Source organism: Mustela lutreola, chromosome 10 (assembly GCF_030435805.1).
Source record: "Mustela lutreola isolate mMusLut2 chromosome 10, mMusLut2.pri, whole genome shotgun sequence".
Taxonomy (NCBI): domain Eukaryota; kingdom Metazoa; phylum Chordata; class Mammalia; order Carnivora; family Mustelidae; genus Mustela; species Mustela lutreola.
Window position 1 is genome coordinate 7,267,755 of NC_081299.1, and position 24,722 is coordinate 7,292,476.

The following is a 24,722-nucleotide window of genomic DNA, read 5'->3' on the forward strand; positions in this document are numbered from 1 at the left end:
AAGAAGGCTCCCTGCCGAGCAGAGAGCCCGATGTGGGACTCGATCCCAGGACCCCGAGATCATGACCTGAGCCGAAGGCAGAGACTTAACCCACTGAGCCAGCCGGGCGCCCAAGTGTGCTCCTTTTAAAAAATAGATTTTACTTTTGAGTAATCCCTACAACCTGCCTGGGGCTTGAACTCACAACCCTGAGGTCCAGAGTAACATGTTCTATACTGACAGAGCCAGCTGGGCGCCCCTGCAAAGTATGTTCTGATTTAGTTTGAGCAAACAGTGAACTCTGAGGTTCTGCAATCCGAAAATTCAGTGCATTTACTGGGAATGAGTCTATCCCCATCATTGGAAGCCTTCCAGTGGGACGGAGGACCCCACTGTCAGAGGACTCACGCAGTGGCTGGGTGTTGAGAAATACCACTTATAAAGTCCTTAAAAACTTCAGGTAATGCAAGACACAGCAAGTGGGCGCCTGGGTGACTCAGACCCTTAAGCATCTGCCTTCAGCTCAGGTCGTGATCCCAGTGTCCTGGGATCGAGTCCCATATCGGGTTTCCTGATCAATGGGGAGCCTGCGTCTCCTTCTGCTCCTCCCCACACTCGCGCTTGCTCGCTCTCTCTCTCTCTCACACAAAAATAAGTGGATAAAATCTTTAAAAAAAGAAAAAAAGAAAAAAAAGACACAGCAAGATATTTTAAGGCAAAACCCTACAAATAAAATAGAATGGAGGAAAAACCCTGAAGCACCCCCCCAAAAAAAGAACAAAAGAAAAAATTGAGTGGATGGCTAAGAAATAAAAGAGCTAAACAATCTGGTTAGTAAAGGCACATTCATCATTTTTGTAATTAATGAAGGTTTTCTTTTCCCCGACTGCTATTATTTCATCCCTTTCTCTCTGGAAAGTGAAAACCCCATTAGTTTTTTTTTCCCTTTTGCTTTTCCCCAGAAATTAAAGGTTGGTAAGTGGTAATTAGCACAGCTCCTGTCAAAGCCGATTGCCTAATGGGGACCGACATTTGACTTGAGCTGAAAGAATGGAATATGGCCAATGCAGAGTTCAGTAGTCCCGGCTGCTTCCTCTGACGTTCCTTTCTCCCACCGTAGGAACAGGCTGCCCCGCTCGCTCTCTCCTATTTTTAGACATATTGCTGGCTGCTACGTTTCTATTCTAGAAGGCCTGGAGGCACAGCAGCGCAGGGACGGTGAATGGCACTGTGGGCAGTAGAATGTGTTTGCGGCTGCAAGCTCTACGCATTTTGGGCCCGAGTTTGCAGACTAAGGTCTTTGCTCTGTGGATCCATAGCTGGGGGCCCCCTCACGCAGCTCTGTCTTTGCTCCTGCCCCACCCCTGGGGGGAATAAGGGAAACTGCTCTCCAGCCTGAGCAAGGCACTGGGCTCCTCCTCAGACACTGCTTCATTTAACCCTTTCAACAGTGGGCTTGGTTCTCTCCAAGCCTACAGTACTTTCCCCATTATTCTACGCAGCCAAGAGGCTTGGTGGATTGGTTTCTAGCATAGCATACCAGCCCCGACACCCAGGCCAGCCAACGAGAGCTCTCCTGTGGATCGGACACACATCACTAAAGACAGTATTTTTTAACTCAGTGGGGCAAAGGTGGAGATGATGTTAGGACCGGTGAGTAGAGGTACCACTGTTCCTGGAATCCAGGCTCCCTTTACCACTGGGCTCACTGTACAGTGCTCGCAGGGCTGTTTACTTGGCTTACACCACCAGCACTGTGCCCGCGATCAGAAATCTTTTGGCAGTTATGCTGTAGGCACAGGAGGACTTTTCCAGTTCGAGCTGACTCCCACTTCTTAGGTTGGTGTAACAAAACCAGTGATCTGGATGCAGAAGGAAGAGTGTGTGGACCCAAGAGAAAACACCTGAAAGTGGGAAGATCACTGGGAACCCGGTGGCTCAGTCATTATCAGTCATGATCCTGGGTTCCTGGGATCGAGCCCCGCATCGGGCTCCCTGATTGGCAGGGAGTCTGCTTCTCCCTCTGCCTCTGCTCTTCTCCCCAGTTTGTGCGTGTGCTTTCTCTAATAAATAAATAAAATCTTTAAAAAAAAATAAGCGGGAAGAGTACTGGAATTCGAACCAGAATCCTGACCCTCCAATTAGCCTTCTGACATGGGGCCCGTCTCTACGCTGCACTGAGCACAGCTTTGCTCATGGATGTGAGACGGGGAGCCGCACCCTGGCAGCTCACTCAGTTTTGTGAGGCTCCAGGATGGTCAGTGCTGGCACAGAGCAGACCGCAATGTACTAGAAGAATCCCCCACTGGCATTAGTGCCCCTCCAGGGGCATCCTGAAAGTGTGTGGGCATGTTTTCAGTTGTCTCGGGGCCTGCAGACTGCCACTGGCATTGAGCGGGCAGAGGGAGGCGGGCGATGCCAGTTCTGCCCGCCTGTGCAGGATGATTCTGGATAACGAAGAATCGGCCCATAGCATGTGTGAATTTGAATGTCATGCTGGACATTCATCTGGATGGAAATCTGTTCCAAGTCAGAGTACAAAACCCAAAGACCAAGTTTGTACAGAAACAGGAAGTACACAAACCAGAAGGCTCTGCTTTGCACCCAGAGAGACTCACAGTCGTACCACATGGAGATCGATTTAATGACCTTTCATCCCCCCTGCTGATGAAACATATTAGAAGACTGGAAACAGTCTCACAGTGGTAACAGATATAATTTCACAATTAGAAATGGCAAATTGCACTCACCATATGTCCCTGTGGTCTGCAAACTTAATACGTGTCTTTACACAAACCAAAAAACTCATTAACTTGAGACGCGAGTTTGTGGCCGTACATCAACTCCGTTCTGTCACCTTCTCGACTATCATTTGTGTTTAGAATTCTGCAGTTCTGGCTTCAGAACAAGGACAGTGCGTCTGGAATTTCTTTTTACTGTCCTTGACAGTTTCTTTCAAACAGAAAACGTAAGAAGCTCTCATCAGAAGGGGCGGGGTTCTGTGGACACGGCCTCGTCATTTGAACAGGTGGAAGGGCTCCTCGGGAAGGGAAGGAGGCCGGCCCTCCGGCCTGCTGCGGGAGAACACCCCGGCCTGCTGCGGGAGAACACCCTGGAAGCGGGGGTGGGGGGGTGGGGCGGCCACCAGTAAGGCACCAGCTCGGGGAAACAGGCTGAAGGTATTTCTCGCGAATAAAAACAAGGTCGCAGGTTCTCCAGCGGCGGCTACGCGGGCTCTTGTTTGGCTCGCTTGGGCTCCGGCGGTTCTCCGGGCGGCGAGCTCTTCCTCGTGGACATGCTCCGGAGAGAACGCAGGCTCTGCACCTGCTGGAGCCGCCGGCCGAGCTCCTGGCGACAGGCCTGCTGCACCGTCTCCGTCTTCTTTACGTCCCAGCTCAAGGCAGCGGCCAGCGCTCTGGGGTCTTCCTTGGTGACCAACTGCGGCAAGAACAAGAGCCACTGAGAACCATGACCTCTGCTCGCAGGCTCCCGGGAGCTTCTTTAGGGGAACAAGACCAGGCCACACCAGCCTGGGCTCTGTCCTGGCGCGGAAATGGCAGCGTTTGCATTTGGCGGCCACAGGCCTTTTCTTACCCTCCAACACCGCCAGGAAAGGATCTCTGGAAAGGCAAGTCCTCCCCTTACAGGAAATGTAGCCCGGGGCGAGTCCATAGGCTTCCTCCCTCCCAGCGACACTGGGGAGGTGCTTGGGACAGGGTCGAGGATGAAGAGCGAGAAGTGGCATCCGGCTTCCGGGTCCATGGCTGTGGAGCCAGCACAAGGGGACCCCCGCAGGTGCGCCTTTCACTACATCCCGCGTGTGCCTCACTGCCCACGGACTGTCCTCCGGGGCCGACAGAACCAGACACCTGAGCCCTGCCATTCCTCCCTGTCAACGTTTGCTCACTCCATAGCCCGCCGTGCCCCAGAGAATAATGTTTGACGATCTGAGGGAGTGCACCCCGTTTTGCTCAAGCCATGTGATATAGATTAAATGAGATGCTTTGCAAACGGGCAGCTGTGAGTCAGGGTCTGCAGAGGTGGAAAGCGCCCTCGCACGCGCCTCTGGAGGGCAACACTGCACCCCCGGGGGGAGTGGCTCGGTGCAGCTTAGGGTCCCTGGTTCTCGCCCACCTCCAAATCCCGGCTAGACAGACTCAGCTCTGGGGCCGGCTTCTCCTTCAGCGCGGTAAGGACCTGGCCCGTAAGGGTGACTCCGGATGAGCTCTCACGGTTAGTGCCCGCATCGACTGCATCCATGTCATCACTGAAGCTGGCGCTGGACTCTGCAAAGCAGACGTGACGGAGACGGCACACGGTGTGAGTGCACCGCCGCACACCCAGCAATCAGGCAGGACGGAAGCAAGTCATTTCATTTCAGGACACCAGCAGCTGCGGCTGCTCGCCTGTCTGACTCTCTTATAAACCCCGGTTCTCTCCCCAGGAAAGGCTCTCTAGGCCTTCGGCCCTCAGGGGGACTCCCCTGGCCAGTGGTTCCTACCTTGTTGCTTTGACAAGATGCTGCCCTCCTTCTCCAAAGCCTGGAGGTAGAGCTCCAAGAGCTGCTTGGACTGACGGGCTTCCTCCCTCTGGTCAAGCACCTGCTGGAGGGTGTTCTGAAGCCCATGCACCGTGATGCAACTTTGGCAGAGTTCCTGAGCCAGGTCTGAACACGGAACATCAATGAGCACCTAATGAGCAAAACAGACTTTAAGAAACCTACAAATAGGGGCACCTGGGTGGCTCAGTGGGTTAAGCCGCTGCCTTCGGCTCGGGTCATGATCTCAGGGTCCTAGGATCGAGTCCCGCATCAGGCTCTCTGCTCAGCAGGGAGCCTGCTTCCCTCTCTCTCTCTGCCTGCCTCTCCATCTACTTGTGATTTCTGTCAAATAAATACATAAAATCTTAAAAAAAAAAAAAGAGTAAATATGCTTCCACTTGTGTAATATAGGGGAGGAGAAAATATACTTGTATTTACTAGTATATAAAATAGGCCTAGAATGGGAATCTGAGAGATCGGTTATCTCTGGGAAGGGAAATGTAGTGGCTGGGGCAGGAGTAAGATTTTTCACGTACACTCCCCACCCCAGCACCCCCTCCCATCCCCCTCCCCCACCAGGCCAGGCAAACAGCTTTACTGAGATATAATTCACACACCTCACAATTCACCCATAGGACGGGCATACCTAGGTGGGTTTAGCACCTGCACAGAGCTGTGCAGTCATCGCCGCGATCCAGTTCAGAACATTTTCACCACCCCAAAAAGAACTGTATCTACTAGCAGTTACTCCGTTTCTTCTCCAAGTTCCCCCAACCGCAGCCCCAGGCAGTCCACTCGCCTACCTTCTATCTCTATGGATTTGGCTATTCCGGCCCCTTCATAGAAATGCAACTATAAATCTGTAATCTTACACGTCTGGCTTCTCTCACGTAGCACAGTATTTTGAAGGCTTGTCCATGTCACAGCGCGTGTTAATCCGACATTCCTCTAAGGGCTGAATGACACGCCACTGTGCGGCTCGGCCACATTGGACTCAGCCGTTCATCAGTGCCTGGCGTGTTTCGGATGCTTTCACTTCTGGGCTACCAGGATAGCTTTCCATACCCCTCGGATTTTGAGCCATGTGACTGTATTCATAGTATTTATTCAAATATATAAGCTTCTAAGTTTAAAAATGACCAAAGCCACTCCTTGAAGGGGCCTCCCCTGACCTCCCCATCTAGACCGCTAGCCCGGCTGCTCTCGGCACACTGCCCCACCTGCTACCCCTCTAAGATGCTTCCCTCCATCAGAATTCTGGGTCTGGCTTGTTCACCACTGCACCCCTAGACAGGACCCTGCCAGGTACAGGGCAGGGGCTCAAGAAATATTTTTTGGAATTAACACATACTATTTTTATCCCAGTTTTACTGGACAGGAAATATAGGCAAAGAGGCTAAGTTACGGGCTCAAAGTCATAGTGAAGGAGCTGAGATTTCACTCGGTTCCTCTCAACTCCATGCTCTGGCGCTACGGCCTTAAGTCCCCGCCCCCTCCGTGAGCCTAAATAGGTCTAGTGGGGCCTGGACATCTGAATTTTCTTTTCTTTCTTTTTTAAGATTTTATTTATTTATTTTGAGAGAGATGGAGAGTGAGAGAGCAGGGGAGGGGCAGAGGGAGAGAGAATCTCAAGCAGATTTCGTGCTGAACACAGAGCCTGACGCGGGGCTCCATTTCACCACTGTGAGATCGTGACCTGAGCCAAAATCAAGAGTCGGACACTTAACTGACTGTACCCCCCCAGGCACCCCTGAGCTTCTGTATTTTCTACTCTAGGTGCGAGAATTGGAAAATGAAGAGTCTTGGTTGTCACCAAAGTAGCGTTTGAAAATTAAGAAATAATGAAATTATTCTGGCAAGATGCATGGAAACTAAGGGGCTGGGGGCAGCGGAGGCCGGGTGAGTGTGGCTGCGGGCTGTGGAGGGGGCTTACCTGGAGGTCTTCCTCGGACAGGAGGATGATGCTGGACAGGTCCTCCTTCAGCTGCCTGGCCACATGCTTCCACTTCAGCCCTGCCCCGCTGTCTGTTTCATCCACGTCAAAGGACTCTTGGGAAATCCACGCTGTGCCTCCATCTGACATGGGGGGAAGCCAGTCACAGAGAGACCTGAGGTGCTATGTTCACCTCCTCCTCCAACACACAGGCCTCGAGGATACTGTACGTGCTTCCCTGACCATTTAGGATAATTTCAGTGGTGAAGAAGAGCCTTTCCTCAGGGGTTCAGAGGAAAGCCAATCCTCATCTAGGACCCCGATCTTCCCTTCTTGCCCACCTTCGATTTTTTCCTGTTTGAAACTGCTCTGTATCCTTCTTACGGAAAGAAGCCACTTTAAACCTGATGCACGATCACGCACACCCAGAACTCTGCCACACTTCCCTTTAGGTGGGCTGTATTTCTGCGTGCACCTCGTTTTTGTACACAAAAACGTTCATTGTCCGCAGCACTTTCTCCTGTGCTTGGGGTTAGTCTCATCCTTGACCGGAGCAGCTGTAGCCACTGTCTGCTGTCCCTGGGGCTGAGTACAAAGGCAACTGGCAGAGCCACTGCTGGAGGGTGACTTCCTCAATTTAGCGGCATGGTGGCTGTCTCCAATGGGGACATTTCTTAGCCTTTGATCCTTGCTCATCAATATTAGTCCCCTTTGTATCTCCAGTGATGATGATGGTGTAACACTTACTGAGAGCTTTCTGTGGATCAGGCAAGATCTACAGTTTTTTTTTATCAGTGGTTCTCTGATTCACTGGGAGTGATTTTGCCTCCCCCCAGAAGACATTTGACAATGTCTGAAGGCATTTTTGGTTGTCACAAATGGGGTAAAGAGATACTGCTGGCATCAAGCCGGCAAAGGCCAAGGTTGCTGCTCACATCCAATGGACAGAACAGTCCCCACAACAAAGAATTCTTCAGCACAAAGTGTCAATAGTATTGTCGAGAAAGCCTGGTTTGGTATATACTATGTTCTATCAGCCCTACCACACCTAGGAGAGAGAGGTACTACAATTATTACCTCAGTAAGGTGCTAAGAAGTTAGGGAACTTGCTCAAGGTCACATGGCTAGGAAATAGTACTCTGGAGTGAATCTGGACAGCTTGACTCTGCCTGGATCTCCCTGCCATGCCGCATTTTAGTTACTGTTGGTCTTTCAGTTATTTGAGAACCGGGCCCACGTCTCATTCATCTTTACTCCAAGACTCTGCACCACGCCGTGGCAGGCAGAAGGGGCTCCGTAAATGTTAGCTGCGTAAATGCTGAACCAGACAAATGGCAACTAGGCGTCTGTGCAGTAGAACGAATCACGGTGGATGCTGTATTGTATAGATGACTTCATATGTGGCCAGGGTTTCTTACCTGAATTGCTGTATGCCCACTTCTCATTATTGGCCAACGCTACAAACTTGGTATTGGAAGGTAAACACAGGAAGTAATCGTCATCATCCACGATGGTGCCGTCCTCTGCCAGAACCAGGGTGACTGGAGCCAGGGACTTATCAATGGCCAGAATGTCACAGGCTAAGAGGAATAAAAAATTTGGCAATTGACAAAGTATCCTTAAGGAAATTACATCTGTCCCTGTACTCTCACTAATATATGCTCCCAGAGCATAGCAGAATTCCTGGTAGTTAACGTAACTACAACAACAACTAAAACTACTGGCAAATATACCACTTACTACATGCCTGGTACTAAGTGCTTCTCGTATACAGTATTCTCCTAAAAATCCTCTAAGTATGGATGATTGTTATTCCCATTTTACAGATGTCAAACCCAAGGCTCAGGGAGGTTCCGTAACTTGTCCAGAGTCACACAGTAAGTATCAGAGCTAAGATTTAAACCCCACAGACTGACTCTTGTAGCTTCTCTACCTCCACATTAGAAGGCCCTCACACATCTTTACTTGAAAGATGGATTTGGTTTGAAAAACAAAGCAAAGTCTGATTTGATTCCATGGGAACGGGCAGTCTTTCATTAATTTACTCGGTGGTCATCTTAAATTCTCCTGTGTCAAAAGTCAAAAGAAAGAAAGAAAGAAAAGAGAGAAAGGAAAGTAAAGAAGGAAAAGGAAAGAAAAAAGAAAAGAATAGAAAAAAAGGGGGCTCTGGGTGGCTCAGTGGGTTAAGCCTCTGCCTTCGGCTCAGGTCATGATCTCAGGGTCCTGGAATCGAGCTCCGCATCAGGCTCTCTCTGCTCAGTGGGGAGCCTGCTTCCCGCTCTCTCTCTGCCTGCCTCTCTGCCTGCCTCTCTGCCTACTTGTGATCTCTCTCTCTGTCAAATAAATAAATAAAATCTTAAAAGAAAAAAGGAAATGCTTTGTGTTCTTTGAAGCATTGATCTCTGCATCCTTTCTAACCTACAGGAAGGCACAAGAGAAGCAGAAGTTTGTATCAGTAGCGTCTCATCTTTATTGTCACAGGGCAAGAGGCTTGTCCAGGGAGGTCTGTACCTCCCATTTGGTGATGACAAAGTCTAAAATGCGACTGGGATGAGAGTGAGCAGCAAAGTAGCCACGAGACGACATATATGGTTGGGCAGTGCTGTCCAGCACCCGAATAGAACCGCAAGTCTTGCCAAGGCTGAGCTCCAGAGAACACAAACACTTAACACAAGCTTCTGTGCCCAACGCATCCAGCTAATGCACTCAAGGGGAACTAAAATGTAAGCACCCTAATGCCCAGAAAAATATATTCATGTTGGTATGGCAAAAGCCATCTCACTAAAGCATCTATAGCGCTTTGGCTGCTCCTGGGTCTCTGAAAGATTCCTGTCTGGTATCTTGCGGGTCTTGGTGACTCTGAGAAAATGCACTGAACACTGACATCCCCTTTGACTACATTCCTGGGGACCGCTCGGCTCACACCTTTAACCAGTAGAACTTCAGTGGATAAACAATCCATTGCTACCGGCTCATAATACTTGTAAGTCATGTAAATGCATCATCTGCTTTGAGAGTCCCAAGGATCCTGTAAAGCAGGGCTGGAAATATTAGACCCATTTTGCGGATGAGAAAACTGAGGGTCGCGGGCTGCTTAAGTACAAGGTCAAGTGGCTAGTCAGTGTGGGGCCAGACTCAGGACTCGGGTCATTCACAGCACCTGCTCCTTGCCTGGAACTCCAGAATGGTCTGCAGCATTTCCCTCTTGGCCGCACAAGTGCCTGCCAGAACTGACGGTGCAAAGGCGCTCCCACCCCGCCCGGGGGCTCAGCTGGGGGCGCCAGGATCACCGCAGGGAGCCCGGGAGGCAGGAATACACCCCGGGCTGGGTCTGGTCCGAGATCTGAGTGATTTTAGGCAATGCACCCAAGTCCAGTCGGTCTTAATTTGCATATTGCTTCCCGTCTACCTTCCCACCATGAGGAGTCTCACACGAGATAATCGCTTTGAAACTTGTCAATCGCTGTGCCCAAGTCGGTTATTTCCGTCCCAAGTCGCTCCAGCTGACCCGGCTTCGCCCCTGCCAGACATCCTCACCCGGGTCGGCTCCCCGCAGCCACAGCCCCCGCCCCGGCCTCGACCCCGGCCCCCACAGCCTCCGCCCGCGTCCCGCGCCCACCCTTCCTCCTCAGCTCCTCGAGACAGGAGGCCGCTACGCCATGCTGCTCTCGGCTGTGGTTGCGGCGCAGCAGACAAGGCTTCAGAACCCGGGTCTCAGTCTCGGCTTCCCCGACCACCTCCATTCTCTTCAGGGTGGGACCTGACTGACTCGGGGAAGTCAGGGAGGTTCGGCGCGGCGCCCTCCTGCCTCCCGCGGCGTGCCGGGAGATGTAGTTCTCTTTGCGGCAAATCACGCGTACCACCAAGGCACGCCGGGAGATGTAGTTTTAGTTGCGGCTAATCACGTATGGCTTCGGGGGCGTGCCGGGAGCTGTAGTCTCTTGGTTCGAAGCCTACTTCGTTATGTGGCTCAGTTCGGCCCAGGGGAGTGTTTTTGTACTTTATATTTAGGAGTTTCAGTACCGGGATCAAAATGAGGTAACAGGGATTTATTTTGCATTATGAAAGACACGCATATATACTCCCTTGTGTTTTTAGAGCACTCTTGTTTACATATATAGATGCAAAATGTTAATATTTAAATGGAACAATCTGTCATTGTACTGTATAAATTTGTTTTCCCTCTCCAAACTGAAAAGTTCTGTAAGATGTCCCAACTTTCAGGATAATCTGAAGGAAGTCAGTTTAAAAATTGATGATTGTAGTTTTCAGTCCTGCTGAAAATTTAACAGAGAAGCACAAGATACATTTCCACCAGTTCGATTCCCTGCTTTAGCTGTGCAAATTGGGTTGGGATCCCGGAACAAAATGCTTACACAACTAGATTAAACATTAAGGTCTCAAAGAAAGCAGAGGGGAAAGGGAAAATGCGAACCACATCACAGTTTGAGATTGTCCAGATGCTGCTTGGTAATAAATTTATCTTCATTCTAATACTGCTACTTACCCACTCTGAAAAATTAAACATTAAAATAATAATAAAAAAATCAGGGGCATCTGGGAGGCTCAGTGGGTTAAGCCTCTGCCTTTGGCTCAGGTCACGATCTCAGGGTCCTGGGATGGAGCCCTTGGGGGGGGGGCTCTGCTCAGCAGGGAGCCTGCTCCTCCCCCCTTGCCTACTTCTGATCTCTCTCTCTCTCAGACAAATAAATAAATAAAATCTTAAAAAAAAAAAAGTTTCCTCCTTTAAAAGTGGGGGGATATTATGTAAGCAAGAATAACTCGATGAATACATCGACTCTTTCATATTTTGTTTATAAGAAAATAAGATATCTCCTAAAGAAAGAGTAGGCATTTAAAACAGCTTTTGGTAGGGGGAATTGTTACTTGAGGCAACCGTTTTGAACACTCCATAATCAATCACAAAACACAACTGCAATACGAACTGAGTTCTTTTTTTTAAGATTTTATTTATTTATTTGTCAGAGAGAGAGAGAGAGCAAGAGTGAGCACAGGCAGAGTGGCAGGCAGAGTCAGAGGGAGAAGCAGGCTCCCTGCGGAGCAAGGAACCCGATGTGGGACTCGATCCCAGGACGCTGGGATCATGACCTGAGCCGAAGGCAGCTGCTTAACCAACTGAGCCACCCAGGCGTCCCGAACTGAGTTCTAATACATGCAATCTTTTCGTGTAATTTTATAGTTAGCTTAAAATCTAACTACTATAAAGTAAGAATGTGGAAGCCTCTCCTCTCCAAAAAAGCTCCATTCAGCGTTCTCCTAATGGATCTGCAAACCTTTATCAGACTCCTATCTCCAAGATGCTGTAGTTGTGTGTGCAGGAGCTGAGTCTTGGATCTTTTTATTTCTAGCGGTTACCAAAGTGCCTGGCAAATAGTAGGCATTCAACAAATGGTACTGAACTGAGCCTAAATTAATTAATTTCCAAGTTTCTTCCCATTCATTCATTTATTAAAGACTTTGTGAGTCCCTGCCTGTACCCAAGGCATCGTGGGGATGGGCAGAGATTTAATTCAATGAGAATAATACACATATAAAAATGCAAAAAGGACGGACTTAGGATCTCCCTGGCCAGCGGAGACCTAGTAGCAATAGCGTGAGGTGACCCAGACGTGGGAGTTCACTCTCCTCCCTACGTGCCTGCCATCGACCAGCTCAGTTCCGGCTACTTCGGTCTGGGCGTGTGTGCGAGAGCGAGGGCGCTTGGGAGAAGCCTCGCCCAGCGGCGATAGATTAGTTAGGCCTCAGAAAGATGGCGTCCTCGGAGCAGGCAGAGCAGCCGAGCCAGGTAAGGGGAGTGGGACTGCCCTGCCGTAGTGGCGGGGACCCTGGCTGGAGGGGGCGCTCGGCGTGCGGCTGGCAGCCGAGCGGGGGCCCAGAGCCTCCGCAGCGAGTGGCCCCGACCTCTTGCCCCCTCCTGGGCCCCGCCCCTCCTCAGGTCCTAGCCGTCCGGCCCCTCCTCCGGTGACCCCTCTTAGACCACATTCCCGAGCCCGGGCTCGGGGGCACCGCGGGCCCGCACTTCCAGCCTGAGGGCCCCTCAGGCCCCACTTGCGCTTGGCCGGGACGGTGGCAGGACGCTGGAGAAGCCTCCAGCCCTGAGCCGTAAGGGCCCCTGCTTGAGAAGATAGGGGTGAGAGGCTCGATCGTTCTCGGTTGTCCGCTCCCAGGAGGGCCCAGACTCCGGCAGGGTTCCCACTTTCCCACAGCCTCAGCCTCGCTGAAGTGGCCCCAGTGCCAGCCTCTCTGTCACCTTTGCGCGTTCCCTGCCAAATTGGAGGGTCGGAAATGTACTTGGACCCTCGCAGTGCGTTGGTAGGAAAGGGACTCACTTGTAAACAACAGACGCCACCAGGCTTTTGGTTGAGGATCCGTCCTTGCTTCCCAGAGTTTGGTTTTCTCCGCCAAAGGACTCCGTTCTAGCTTTTCAGACACCGATTCAGCTAACTCCCATTCCATTTAGGGGACCTTGAAGGCCGGTGCTCTTGCCTGTACGTCTGCTGTCGGGAAGCAGTGGATGATAAGGCCTAGGAAAGGATTTGAAATTCAGAGGTGGAGTGGGCTGGAGTAGACATGGATGGGGTAAGCGGTACCTAGCATTTACTGAGGGTGTGCTGTCATGCTGGGGACAAATTAACGTTTATGGTTGTTTAGTGCTCATTATGACCTTTATGAAAATCAGGCTGTTAACTGCCATTTCACAGAAGTGGATGCTTAAGGTCTGTAACATGCCCTAAATCATGTGTCTGATTGGGTCTGGATTTAAACCCAGATGTGTGACTCCACTAGTTACCACACATGCTTACATTTAGTTAGGATTAGACAGAGGAAGAAGAAAATGGTTCCAGTCTGGACTTCATCATTCACCTCCCACCTCCTTGAAACCCCTGTAGACTTTTCATAGGTTACTGGTATTTTCCTTCCTTGGGAGAAGAACACTGCTTAAAGTTTCTTACTGTTATATTCTTCATGATAAGTCTATTACAGGAATAGCACTTAAGAGGAGCTGTGTGTTCCCCAGACCAGCTTCTGTTAGCAGAGTGCCTGGTTCAGAAAGATGTCTGGATTGTAAATTATGGGAAATAACTGAGACTGATTCTGGCCTTCTCACTGTCAGAAATTCTGGAGTGTAGGAGTGTCTCAGAGGAGGGGGCCTTCTTTCTTGCCTTCTACCTCTTAGCTTGCTCAAATGCTGAGGCTTCTCAGAATCTAGGCCTTTCTGAACTGTTCTATGTTAGGAATGTTCACAGGCTGAGATTAAAGGGGTCTTCAGTCCTGATTCTTCTAGGACTTTTAATTTGCCAGTGCTGTGAAGGCTACTAAAACGCTTGCCACTTGGAACCATTGTAGTGCCCGAGGATTCCTTTGGTTCTGGAAATTGTCCTCTCTGTATGTGTAGAAGGGATCTAAGGTCCTTTCAGAGGGTTTGGCCAGCACTTGTTTGGTTTTCAGCTCTGCTGCTCCTTTGCCCTCCTTTCCAAAGCTGGTAGAGATGGGATTGCATCAGAATACGCTGGCAGTCTCGGGAGAATTTGAGGTCCTCATGCCAAATTCTGTCACTGTCTAACAATAAGCTGCAAGTGCACACTTATGAAATGAACGAACTCTTTTCAGCAGTTGCTTGTCATTTTATTTTCAAGTCCTGATCTGCTTGGCTTCCCATTCCTCCAGTCAAAGCGGAATGGAATTGAAGGGACTATTTGGATGATTCCCTGCAAACCTGGTCTGTAAGAAAGAACACATTTTGCCTTTGGGGCTGAGTCAGTATTTGTTTCATAGAAGGTCTAGGGGTGGGCTTTGTGGCCTCAGTCACTCATTTTGAAAGCTACAGGGTGATACCCAACCCTTTCTTCCTTTGAGAGACAGTGTAGAGCAGTGGTGTGGGCTCCAAAGCCATCCCTATTGGCTTAGAATCCTAGCCCCACTACTTAACAGCTGTGTGATCTTGGGCAAGGTACTTCTTTGGCTTTAGTTCAACATCTGCACAATAGGAATAACACCAGTGCCTATCTCAAAGGATTTCTCTGAGAATAAAGAAAATCACTTAAGCAACCAATTAATTAATTAATTAAAATATTTATTTATTTATAAGATTTTATTTATTTATTTGACAGACAGAGATCACAGGTAGGCAGAGAGATAGGCAGAGAGGAAGGGAAGCAGGCTCCCCCCTGAGCAGAGAGCCTGACGCGGGGCTCGATCCCAGGACCCCAGGATCATGACCTGAGCTGAAGGCAGAGGCTTTAACCCTCTGAGCCACCCAGGAGCCCCTATTTTAAAGATTTATTTATTTGAAAGAGAGAATGCACACGTGTGCATCAGCAGGTGAGGGGCAGAGGGAGAGGGAGACAGAGCCTCAAGTAGACTTCCCACTGAGTGTGGAGCCCGATGGGGACTTGATCCCACAACCCTGAGATCATGACCTGAGCCGAAATCAAGAGTTATATACTTAACCAATTGAGCCACCTAGGCGCTTCTAAATTAACTTAATTTTAGAACAGTGCTTGACATAGTGTGTTATCTGTTATTATTGCATTCATTAAACTCTGGATTTTCACTTGCAAATGAGAAATCTTTTTTCAAGTCTTATAATGTTTTTTGGGGGGCATGATTTTTCACATATTGCCTGCCAGCCCACTGAAGTTCTTCTTTTATTTGTTTTGGAGTAATTTCCTTCCAATTTAAAGGAATATCCTGAATGTTGGTGTTTATTCCAGTTGTCCTTTGTGACTTTTAGAAATCAGTAACATACTTGCTTTTTTTCATAATGGTAGTCTTTTTAGTCTTTCTTCAGGATGGTGTGTTGGAGTTGGAAGTCAGATTTATTGCTTCCTACCCTTGTTGTTTTCTTCATGTTACTCTGGTGTGCATGGTTGATCTTACAAGAGGCCCTTCTAGTCTGTATGTGGTGTGGCCCATAGGAACAGGAGCTGTTATCCCTGTTTCTGTACTTCCCCGCCAGTTGTCTTCAATGAAGAGCAGAAGCATGGTTCAGTTTGATTGTTTAGTGGGTTACTGACTATTGAGTCTATTACAGAGCATAGATTTCAAATCTGTCGAGATTCCCTGGATGTAGTATATTCGGGACTGAGAAAACCCAGAAGCAGGGAAGGGAGAAGAACACAGTGAGGACAGTAGGGAGTAGAAGAGCATGACCTTGTATCCTGACAGACTTTGAACTCGCACTCATGCGTATCAGACCTGCCACTCCACCTCTCTGACCCTGTTTTCCCCTTTGTAAAATAGCGATTACCCTGCAGGGTTGTTCTGAGGGTCAACTGAAATCGTGGACGTAAAGAGCATCTGCTTCAGTCGGTGTTCAGTCTGCGTTGGTTCCCTTCTCTGAGAATCTATGGGTAGTTTTAGAAATCTGCTGAACTCTTGAATCACAGGAGTTCAAACGACATACTTTCCCCCTCACCTTTTTTCTTTTTTTTTTTTTTAAAGATTTTATTTATTTATTTGACAGAGAGAGATTACAAGTAGGCAGAGAGGCAGGCAGAGAGAGAGAGGAGGAAGCAGGCTCCCTGCTGAGCAGAGAGCCGGATGCGGGACTCGATCCCAGGACCCTGAGATCATGACCTGAGCTGAAGGCAGCGGCTTAATCCACTGAGCCACCCAGGCGCCCCTCACCTTTTTTCTATTTTGAAAAATTTCCAACCTCTAGAAATGTTGAAAAAATTATACAGAGAACTCTTGTAAAACTCCTATGAAAACTTCAAGATACACTGTTTACATTTTGCTGAATTTGCTTTATTTCTGTCTCTTTACATATATTTTTTTAAAGATTTGAGGGTGAGTTATGGACATCATGGTATTCCATCCAAGAATACCTCATCTTGTCATAAGAGTGAGGTTATTCTCTTATATAACCGTGATACCATGATCACACAAGAAATTTAGTATTGAGGGGTGCCTGGGTGGCTCAGTGGGTTAAAGCCTCTGCCTTCGGCTCAGGTCGTGATCCCAGGGTCCTGGGATCGAGCCCGCATCAGGCTCTCTGCTCAGCGGGGAGCCTGCTTCCTCTTCTCTTTCTGCCTGTCTCTCTGCCTACTTGTGATCTCTGTCAAATAAATAAATAAAATCTTAAAAAAGAAAAGAAACTTAATATTGATAAAATCTTATTTACTAATACAGTGCACATTCAGATTGTCCCAATTAAGAAAAATCCAAATGCAATCAAGAAATAGGGATTGCATTGATTTTTCTCTTTCATATGCTTTAATCTAGAATGATCCCCTAGTCTTTAAATTTTTTCTTTTTCTTTTCATTTTTTAACTGAAGTTTAACATAGACTGAGAAAGTGTACAAATTATGAGTCCAGCCTAGTGAATTCTAATGGTGAAAATACTTGTGTAACCAGTACTTACAGTAAGAAATCAAACATTACCAGGACTTCAGAAGCCCCTCTGGTGTCCCTCCTGTCCAACCTCCTAAAAGTTGCCCCCATCATGACTTAAAATTCATACATTAATTTAATAGCTTATTGAGTGACAAAGTCCTTATGGCCAAAAACTTTACTATGGAATTCTAAGAGGTGTGTTGTGGTCAGTTTAGTGAGTTTTGACAAATGTATATACCTGTGTAACCACCACCACGGTCAAGAGCAAAATAATTCCAATTTTCCTAAGTGTCCCCTTATGCTTTGTCCCAGTAAATCCTAGCCTTTGGCCTCAGGAAATCTGAACTACTTCTGTCATATTGATTATATTTGTCTTTCCTAGAATTACATATGAATGAATTCATAGTGTATGTGTTCTTTTGTGTCTCACTTCTTTTGCTCAGAGTAATGTCTGTGAAGCCTACATTGTTGTATCAGTAATTCATTATTATTATTATTATTTTTTTTAAAGATTTTATTTATTTGTCAGAGAGAGGGAGAGAGAGTGAGCACAGGCAGACAGAATGGCAGGCAGAGGCAGAGGGAGAAGCAGGCTCCCTGCCGAACAAGGAGCCCGATGTGTGACTCGATCCCAGGATGCTGGGATCATGACCTGAGCTGAAGGCAGTGCTCAACCAAGTGAGCCACCCAGGCATCCCAGTAATTCATTATTTTTTTATTAGTATGTAATATTCTCTTATATAGACGTACCACAATTTGTTGATCTGTTAGCCAGTTTATGGACATTTGGATTCTGTTAATTATCTATTTCCGCATAACAGCATTACAGCAAATTTATATAAATTACCAAAAAGAGCACACATTTTTTTGTTTCATTTTTTGACACAGTTTAGCTGAGTCTGACTAGACAAGAAATCAAGGTGTCTGCTGGGGCTGTTATCTCATCTGGGTCTTGGCTGGGGAAGGATCTGCTTCCTAGCTTGTGTGGCTGTTGGCAGCATTTAGTTCCCTATGGCCTGTGGACTGAGGACCTCAGTTATTGGCAGTGAGCCAGAGGCTACCAACATGTTTTTTGCCACAGGGGTCTTCCTAACATGGTCTCTTGGCTTCTTCAAAGCCAGTGAGGAAGAGAGTCTCTTAGCAAAATGGACATTATAGTCTTACATAGTGTAACCACATACATGTAATTATGTTCATCCTGTCATGTTTGCCATGTCCTGTTGGCCAAAAGCAAGTCACAGGTCCTGCCCGCTCTCAGTGGGACCACACAGGGGCAGAATACTAGGAAGTGGGGGTCCTGGGAATTACCTTTGAGTCTGTTCCCCCACATGATTGGTTCTAGTGGGGCTGCTCTGAATACTCATGTATTCTGAGGAGATATATTTTCATCTTTTTTGGTAAAAACTTAGGAGTGGAATTGCTGGGTCATATGGTAAGTATATGTTTAGTCTTATAATAAACTGCCCAAGTGTTTTTACACAGTTGTACTTTTTATTCTCACCAGTAGTATACAAACATTCTACTGTCCTACATCCATACCCACACTTGGTATTGTGTCTTTTTAATTTTAGCCATTCTACTGAGTATGTATTCAGTGGTATTTCCTTGTGGTTTTTTTGTGATGACTAATAACATTAGGATCTTTTCATGTGCGTATTGGTAGAGACTGGGGTTCACCCCCCCATATGGATATAACTTATTCCAGTATTATTTCTTGAACAGGTTAGCCTTCCTCCATTGAATTATCTTGCCACCTTTGTCAAAAATTAAAAAATTGGGGGCACCTGGGTGGCTCAGTCGGTTAGGTGTCTGCCTTCAGCTCATGTTGTGATCCTGGATCTAGTCCTAGGATTGAGCCCTACATCGGGCTTCCTGCTCAGCAGAGAGTCCGCCTCTCCCTTTGCCCCTCACCCCACTCGTGCTCTCTCTCTCTCTCTCTCAAATAAATAAATAAATAAATAAATAAATCTTTTTTAAAAATTTCAAAATTGTATATACATAAGTCAGTTTCTGAGCTCTGTTTTGTTTATTTCTATGTCTCTCCTAATGCAAATGAAATGCTGTCTTGATTGCTGTAGATTTATAGTAGATCTTAAAATCAGGTAATGTAATGTCTTTTGACTGATTTTTCAGAATTGTGTTAGCTTTGGTCCATGGCATTTCCATACAAATTTTCATTTCATTTCATTTCATTTCTTATTATTTTTTAAGATTTTATTTATTCATTTGAGAGAAAGAAAGAAAGCATGAGCAGGGGGAGGGGCAGAAGAAGAGGGAGAAGCAAACCTCTGCTGAGCAGGGTGCCCGACACAGGGTTCGGTCCCAGGACCCCAAGATCATGACCTGAGATGAAGACAGACGCTTAACTGACTGAGCCACCCAGGCAACCCTTCATACAAATTTAGAATCACTTTATCAATTTTTTTTTAAGATTATATTTATTTATTTGATAGAGATCACAAGTAGGCAGAGAGGCAGGCAGTGAGAAAGGAGGAAGCAGACTTCCAGCGGAGCAGAAAGCCTGACTCGGGGCTCGATCCCAGGACTCTGGGATCATGACCCGAGCCGAAGGCAGAGGCTTTAACCCACTGTGCCACCCAGGTGCCCCATTTTATCAATTCTTTCAGAAAAGCGTGTTGGAATTTTTGTTGGGATTGTGTAGAATCTATAGATCAGTTTGGGGGGAGAATTGACATCTTGGCAATATTGATCTTTTTTTTTTTTTTAAAGATTTTATTTATTTATTTGACAGACAGATCACAAGTAGAGAAGCAGGCAAAGAGAGAGGAGGAAGCAGGCTCCCCACTGAGCAGAGAGCCCAATGTGGGGCTTGATCCCAGGACCCTGGGATCATGACCTGAGCCGAAGGCAGAGGCTTTAACCCACTGAGCCACCCAGTCACCCTGTCGATATTGATCTTTTAATTCATTAACATGATACATGTCTCATTTAGGTTGTCTTTTATTTTTCTCAGTAGTGTTTTGTAGCTTTAAGTTTGTGGGTCATGTACACATTTTATTAAATTTCTCTTCTAATATTTCATATTTTGGCGTGCTGTTTATGGTTGTCATGTTAAAATTTCATTTTTAATTGTTGAATGCTAGTATATCGAAATAAAATAAAATTGTATCATTATTTACAATAGTCATACTATGGAAACAGCCCAAATGTCCATTGATAGATACATGAATAAAGAAAGTGTGATATATATTTATTTATATGTACATATATGAATATATATAATGGAATTTTTTTTTAAGATTTTATTTATTTACTTGAGAGTGATAGAGCAAGCACTAGGGGCAGAGGGACAAGCAGACTCCCCGCTGAGCAGGGAGCCGGATGTGGGGCTCCATCCCAGGACCCTGGGACCGTGACCTGATCAAAGTGTTGAAGGCAGACACTTAACTGACTGAGCCACCCAGGTGCCCCAATATAATGGAATATTAATTCAACTATAAAAAAAGAATGAAATCTTGCCATTTGCAACAACGTAGGTTGAGCTAGAGAGTATAATGCTAAGTGAAATAAGTCAGAGAAAGACAAATATCATATAATTTCACTCATATGTGGAATTTAAGAAATAAATGAGCAGAGGGAAAAAAATAAGAGAGACAAACCGAGAAACAGACTCTTAACTGTAGAGAACAGCCTGATGGTTACCATAGGGGAGATGGGTGGGGGGATGGGTGAAGTAGGTGATGGGGATTAAAGAGTGCGCTCATCATGATTTAAAAAATAATAAAATAAATAAAATTGAGTTTGTATATTGGTCTCGTATCTGTAACCTTGTTACACTCACTTAAAATTCTAATAGCTTTTTTGGTAGATTATGTGATTTCTCTGTAGATGATCCTCTCATCTGCAAATGAAGATAGCTTTACTTACTGCTTTCCAATTTATATGCTCTCTAGGACTTCTTATACAGTGTTAAGAGGAGTATTGAGAATAGATATTCTTTTTTTTTTTTTTAAGATATTTATTTATTTATTTATTTGCCAGAGAGAGAGGGAGAGATCACAAGTAGGCAGAGAGGCAGGCGGAGAGAGGGGGGAAGCAGGCTCCCCACTGACCAGAGAGCCCCATGCGGGGCTTGATTCCAGGATCCCGAGATCATAACCTGAGCCGAAGGCAGAGGCTTTAATCAACTGAGCCACCCAGGCGCCCCAAGAATAGATATTCTTGCCTTATTTTTTATCTTAGGATATTCAGTCTTTACATTTAAATATGACATTAGCTCTAAGTTTTTTTTAAGGTGCCCTTTATCAAATGGAGGAGATTTAATTTTTTTCAACTTTTTGATTTGTTGAGTGTTTTTGAAAAAAATATGTGTTTTGACTGTTGTCATGTGCTCTTTTGCTATCTGTTGTTCCTATTGTTTTCTTTATTAATATGATGCTTCATGTTGATTGGTTTTCAAATGTTAAACCAACTTACTGTTTGTGGAATAAATCCTACGTGGTTAGGATTTGTTATCCATTTTATATATTGCTGGATTTGGTTTGTTAGTATTTTGTTAGGGTTTCGTCATTTATGTTTGAGAGGTATTGATTTGTAGTTTTCTTTTGTGTGTATGAAATCTTTGTCTAGTTTTGGTATTAAGGTAATGTGAATGAATTGGGAAATTTTACTGTTTTTTTTCTTTCTTTTTTCTAAAATAGTTTGTGTAAGGATGCCTGGGTGGCTCAGTTGGTTGGTTCACTGCCTTCAGCTCGGGTCATGATCCCAGGGTCCTGGGATCGGGTCCCACATTGGGCTCCTTGCTCAGCAGGGAGCCTGCTTCTCTCTCTGCCTCTGCCTGCGTTTGCTCTCTTTCTCTCTCTCTCTCTCTCTGACAAATAAATAAATAAATAAAATCTTAAAAAAAAAAAAGTTTGTATAAGATTGGTTGTATTTTTTCCTTAAATGTTTACTAGAATTCACCACTGAAGCCACCTGGACCTAGAATTTTTTTGTTAAGTTTCATTACATATTAATTTCTATTTTATTTTATTATTTTAAAAAATATTTTATTTATTTATTTGACAGAGAGAGAGAGATCACAAGTAGGCAGAGAGGCAGGCAGTGGTGGGGAGGGGAAGCAGGCCCCCTGCTGAGCAGAGAGCCCAAGGCAGGGCTCAGTCAAAGGATCCTGAGATCATCACCCGAGCCAAAGGCAGAGACTTTGACCCACTGAGCCACCCATGAACCCCTATTTATTTATTTTTTATGATTTTATTTATTTTGAGAGTGAGAGAGCATGCGAATAGGGGGAGGGCAGAGGGAGAGGGAGAGAGAATTTCGGGCAGACCCTTTAAAGGTCATGATCCTGGAGTCCTGGAATTGAGTTCCGTATCAGGCTCTTTCCTCAGCAGGGTGTCTGCTTCTCCCTCTGACTTTTTCCCCCTCTCCTGATGGCTCCCTCTCATTCTCTCTCTCTCAAATAAATAAAATCTTTAAAAAAACCCCTAGAAATGGATAATAGAAAAAAAATCTGGAAAGATCCCAAATGTTTGGAAATTAAACAACAGATTTCTAAATTATGGGGGAAAGAAGAAATCATAGGGAAGTAAAATATTCTGAGCTGAACAAAAATGAAAACAATATAATTTAAATTTGTGGAATGCAACCAAAGCAGTGCTGGGAAGGAAATAACATTTTGAGTACCATACTAACTTTAGAAAATATGCTAGAGAAATAAGAGCAAATGAAACCCAAAATAGAAGGAAAGAAATAAATGAGAAATTCTACACGTTGCAAAAAACATGGAATGCTTTCAGATTTGCATGTCATCTTTGTGCAGTGGCCATGCTAATCTTCTCTGTGTTGTTCCAATTTTAGTATATGTGCTGCTGAAGCAAGCACGTACTTTATTTTGTATTTATTTTTGAAATATATTTTCACTGGATATAGAATTCTAGGTTGACACGTTTCCCTTCAGAGGCATTTTAAAGATACAGTGCTATTATATTTTTTATTTGGGTGGCATATCTTCTGATTAAAGTCTGAATTCATTCTTGGTCTTGATTAATATTTGTAGGTAATGGTTTTCTTTGTTTTCTGGCTGCTTGTAAGATTTCTCCCTTTTCATGGGTTTTTAGCAGTTTGATTGTATAGTGCTTTAGAATGCTATGTGTTTGCTTTGCTTAGGATTTGTTGAGCTTCTTGGATTTTGGAGTTTGTAGTTTTCATCAAACTTGAAGAATTTTCATCCATTATTTCTTCAAGTATTTTTTGTTCTTTTTCTTTTTTTCTCTGCCCTTCATTTTGGTCAGTTTCTGTTGCTGTGTCTTCAAGTTCACTTACCTTTTCTTCTGCAGTATCTAATCTACTGTCATTCCCATTTGGTGAAATTTTTATTTCAGATACTATATTTTCATCTCTTGAAGTTCTACTTTTGTTTTATGCAATGTATTTCTCTCCTTACTATGATCCTGTTTTCTTTTGAGTTTTCTTTTTATTGAGGCATAATTGACATATGTCATATTAGTTTCAGGCATGCAACATAATGACTCAGGTATGTATTTTTAGAATTGCATTAAGTTCTTGAATAAAGTTATGACACCTGTCTTAATGTTGTCTGTGAATGATTTCTTCTAATTTTTCTTATTATTATGGATCATACTTCCCTGCCTTTTATCTTTGCGATTATTATTATTTTTTAAAGATTTTATTTATTCATTTGACAGAGATCACAAGTAGGCAGAGAGATGGGTAGAGAGAGAGGAGGAAGCCGACTCCCTGCTGAGCAGAGAGCCTGATGTGGGGCTTTATCCCAGGATCCTGAGATCATGACTGGAGCCGAAGGCAGAGGCTTAACCCACTGAGCCACCCGGGCACCCCCATCTTTGAGATTATTGATTGGGTGCTGGATGCTGTGAATTTTTACATTGTTGAGGTCTGGATTTTGTGGTCTTATTTTGAAGAGTGTTGAGATTTGTTCTGGTGGGTAGTTGGGTTACTTTTGGTTCATTTTGATCCCATGAAGTCCCGTTTTTAAGCTTTGTTAGGGTGGACCTAGGATGGCCTTTACCCTAGGGGTAGTCTGTCCTTCCCCTACCAGGCTGTGGTCCTTCCAGGTCTCCACTGAGTGCTCTGACCGAACGGTGAGGACACCCCGTTCTGGTGCTCATGGCTCACGAGGGCCTGTGAGGGCTCCGGGGGCCATTCACCTCACGGCTTCTTCATTGCTGTTTCTCAGCCTGTGGAGTTTCACTCTGTGCTTGCACACATGTTGCTGTGCACACATTTACTCAGGGAGCTTCTGTGAAGGTTTCTGGAGCTCTCTTTTGGCATAGCCCTCTCCTCTCTGCAGCTCGGTCTTACAACTTTGAGCTGCCTTAGCCTCCCTGAACCCTAATCTCTGTTTCCTCAACTCCGCAAGAGACTGCCATGCTCTGCTGGGATTCCCCCCGCCCCGCCGACCCCATTCCCCTTCTTCGTTGGAAGCATGCCTCTTGGCAGAAAACCAGAGTGACCGTAGGGTCATATCATTTGTTTCTGTTCTGTCTGGACTCAGTACTATCTAGTGTCTACAAACAGTGGTGTCCTGTATTTTGTTTAGTTTTCTAATTGTTAACAGTGGGAGGTTAAATCTGGTCCCATACCCCATCACAGACAGAGCAGAAGTCTGTTGGTTGATTTTGAGCGGAGAAGCGAGAGCATATACCTTCTATCTGCTCATCTCACCCTGAACGCAAGGTGGTGGTATTTTTCCCATTATTCCCACAGGTGGGGAGACTGAGGTTTGGGGAGGTAGAGCAGTAGCCCCACCGTCACTCACTTACTGCCGCCAAAGTTCATGCACTTGCCTCTGTGCCAGCGCCTCTCAAAAAATAATTGTTGAATTGAACCTTATTCTTCTCTGCAAAGAACTACAGGCCAGACTGGCATAGGACGTACTCAGAGTTACCCAGCCTCAGGGCAGACCT

The 24,722-nt window shown here is 45.9% G+C and overlaps 2 protein-coding genes and 1 non-coding gene across 5 annotated transcripts in view; 1 reads left to right on the plus strand and 2 right to left on the minus strand.

Moving 5' to 3' along the window:
- Positions 1-2,605: 2,605 nt before the first annotated feature.
- On the minus strand, positions 2,606-10,283 carry DFFA (DNA fragmentation factor subunit alpha). Of its 2 annotated transcripts, none has more exons than XM_059136926.1 (6): positions 10,072-10,282; positions 7,871-8,032; positions 6,453-6,595; positions 4,481-4,670; positions 4,114-4,265; positions 2,606-3,417 (listed from the first exon to the last, which is right to left on the minus strand). In XM_059136926.1, exons 1-6 carry the CDS (start codon positions 10,193-10,195, stop codon positions 3,205-3,207), a joined length of 984 nt encoding a protein of 327 aa, XP_058992909.1. In that variant the 5' UTR covers positions 10,196-10,282; the 3' UTR covers positions 2,606-3,204. The 2 variants fall into 2 exon arrangements, 1 of the variants encoding a protein (XP_058992909.1); XR_009345244.1 differs by having other exon boundaries at positions 3,278-3,417; positions 3,574-4,265; positions 10,072-10,283.
- A 1,881-nt stretch (positions 10,284-12,164) lies between these two features.
- The window catches only part of PEX14 (peroxisomal biogenesis factor 14), a 138,671-nt gene continuing 126,113 nt past the window's right edge, over positions 12,165-24,722 (plus strand). Inside the window, exon 1 of one of the 2 annotated variants that reach the window (XM_059138581.1) lies at positions 12,165-12,258. In XM_059138581.1, coding sequence (XP_058994564.1) covers positions 12,223-12,258 — 36 coding nt within the window. In that variant the 5' untranslated portion in view covers positions 12,165-12,222. The remainder of the gene's footprint in view (positions 12,259-24,722) is intronic. The other variant, XM_059138579.1, reaches the window with a different exon arrangement.
- On the minus strand, positions 22,550-22,656 carry LOC131810620 (U6 spliceosomal RNA). Its single transcript, XR_009345624.1, has one exon. It is a non-coding gene; the product is annotated as a U6 spliceosomal RNA (small nuclear RNA).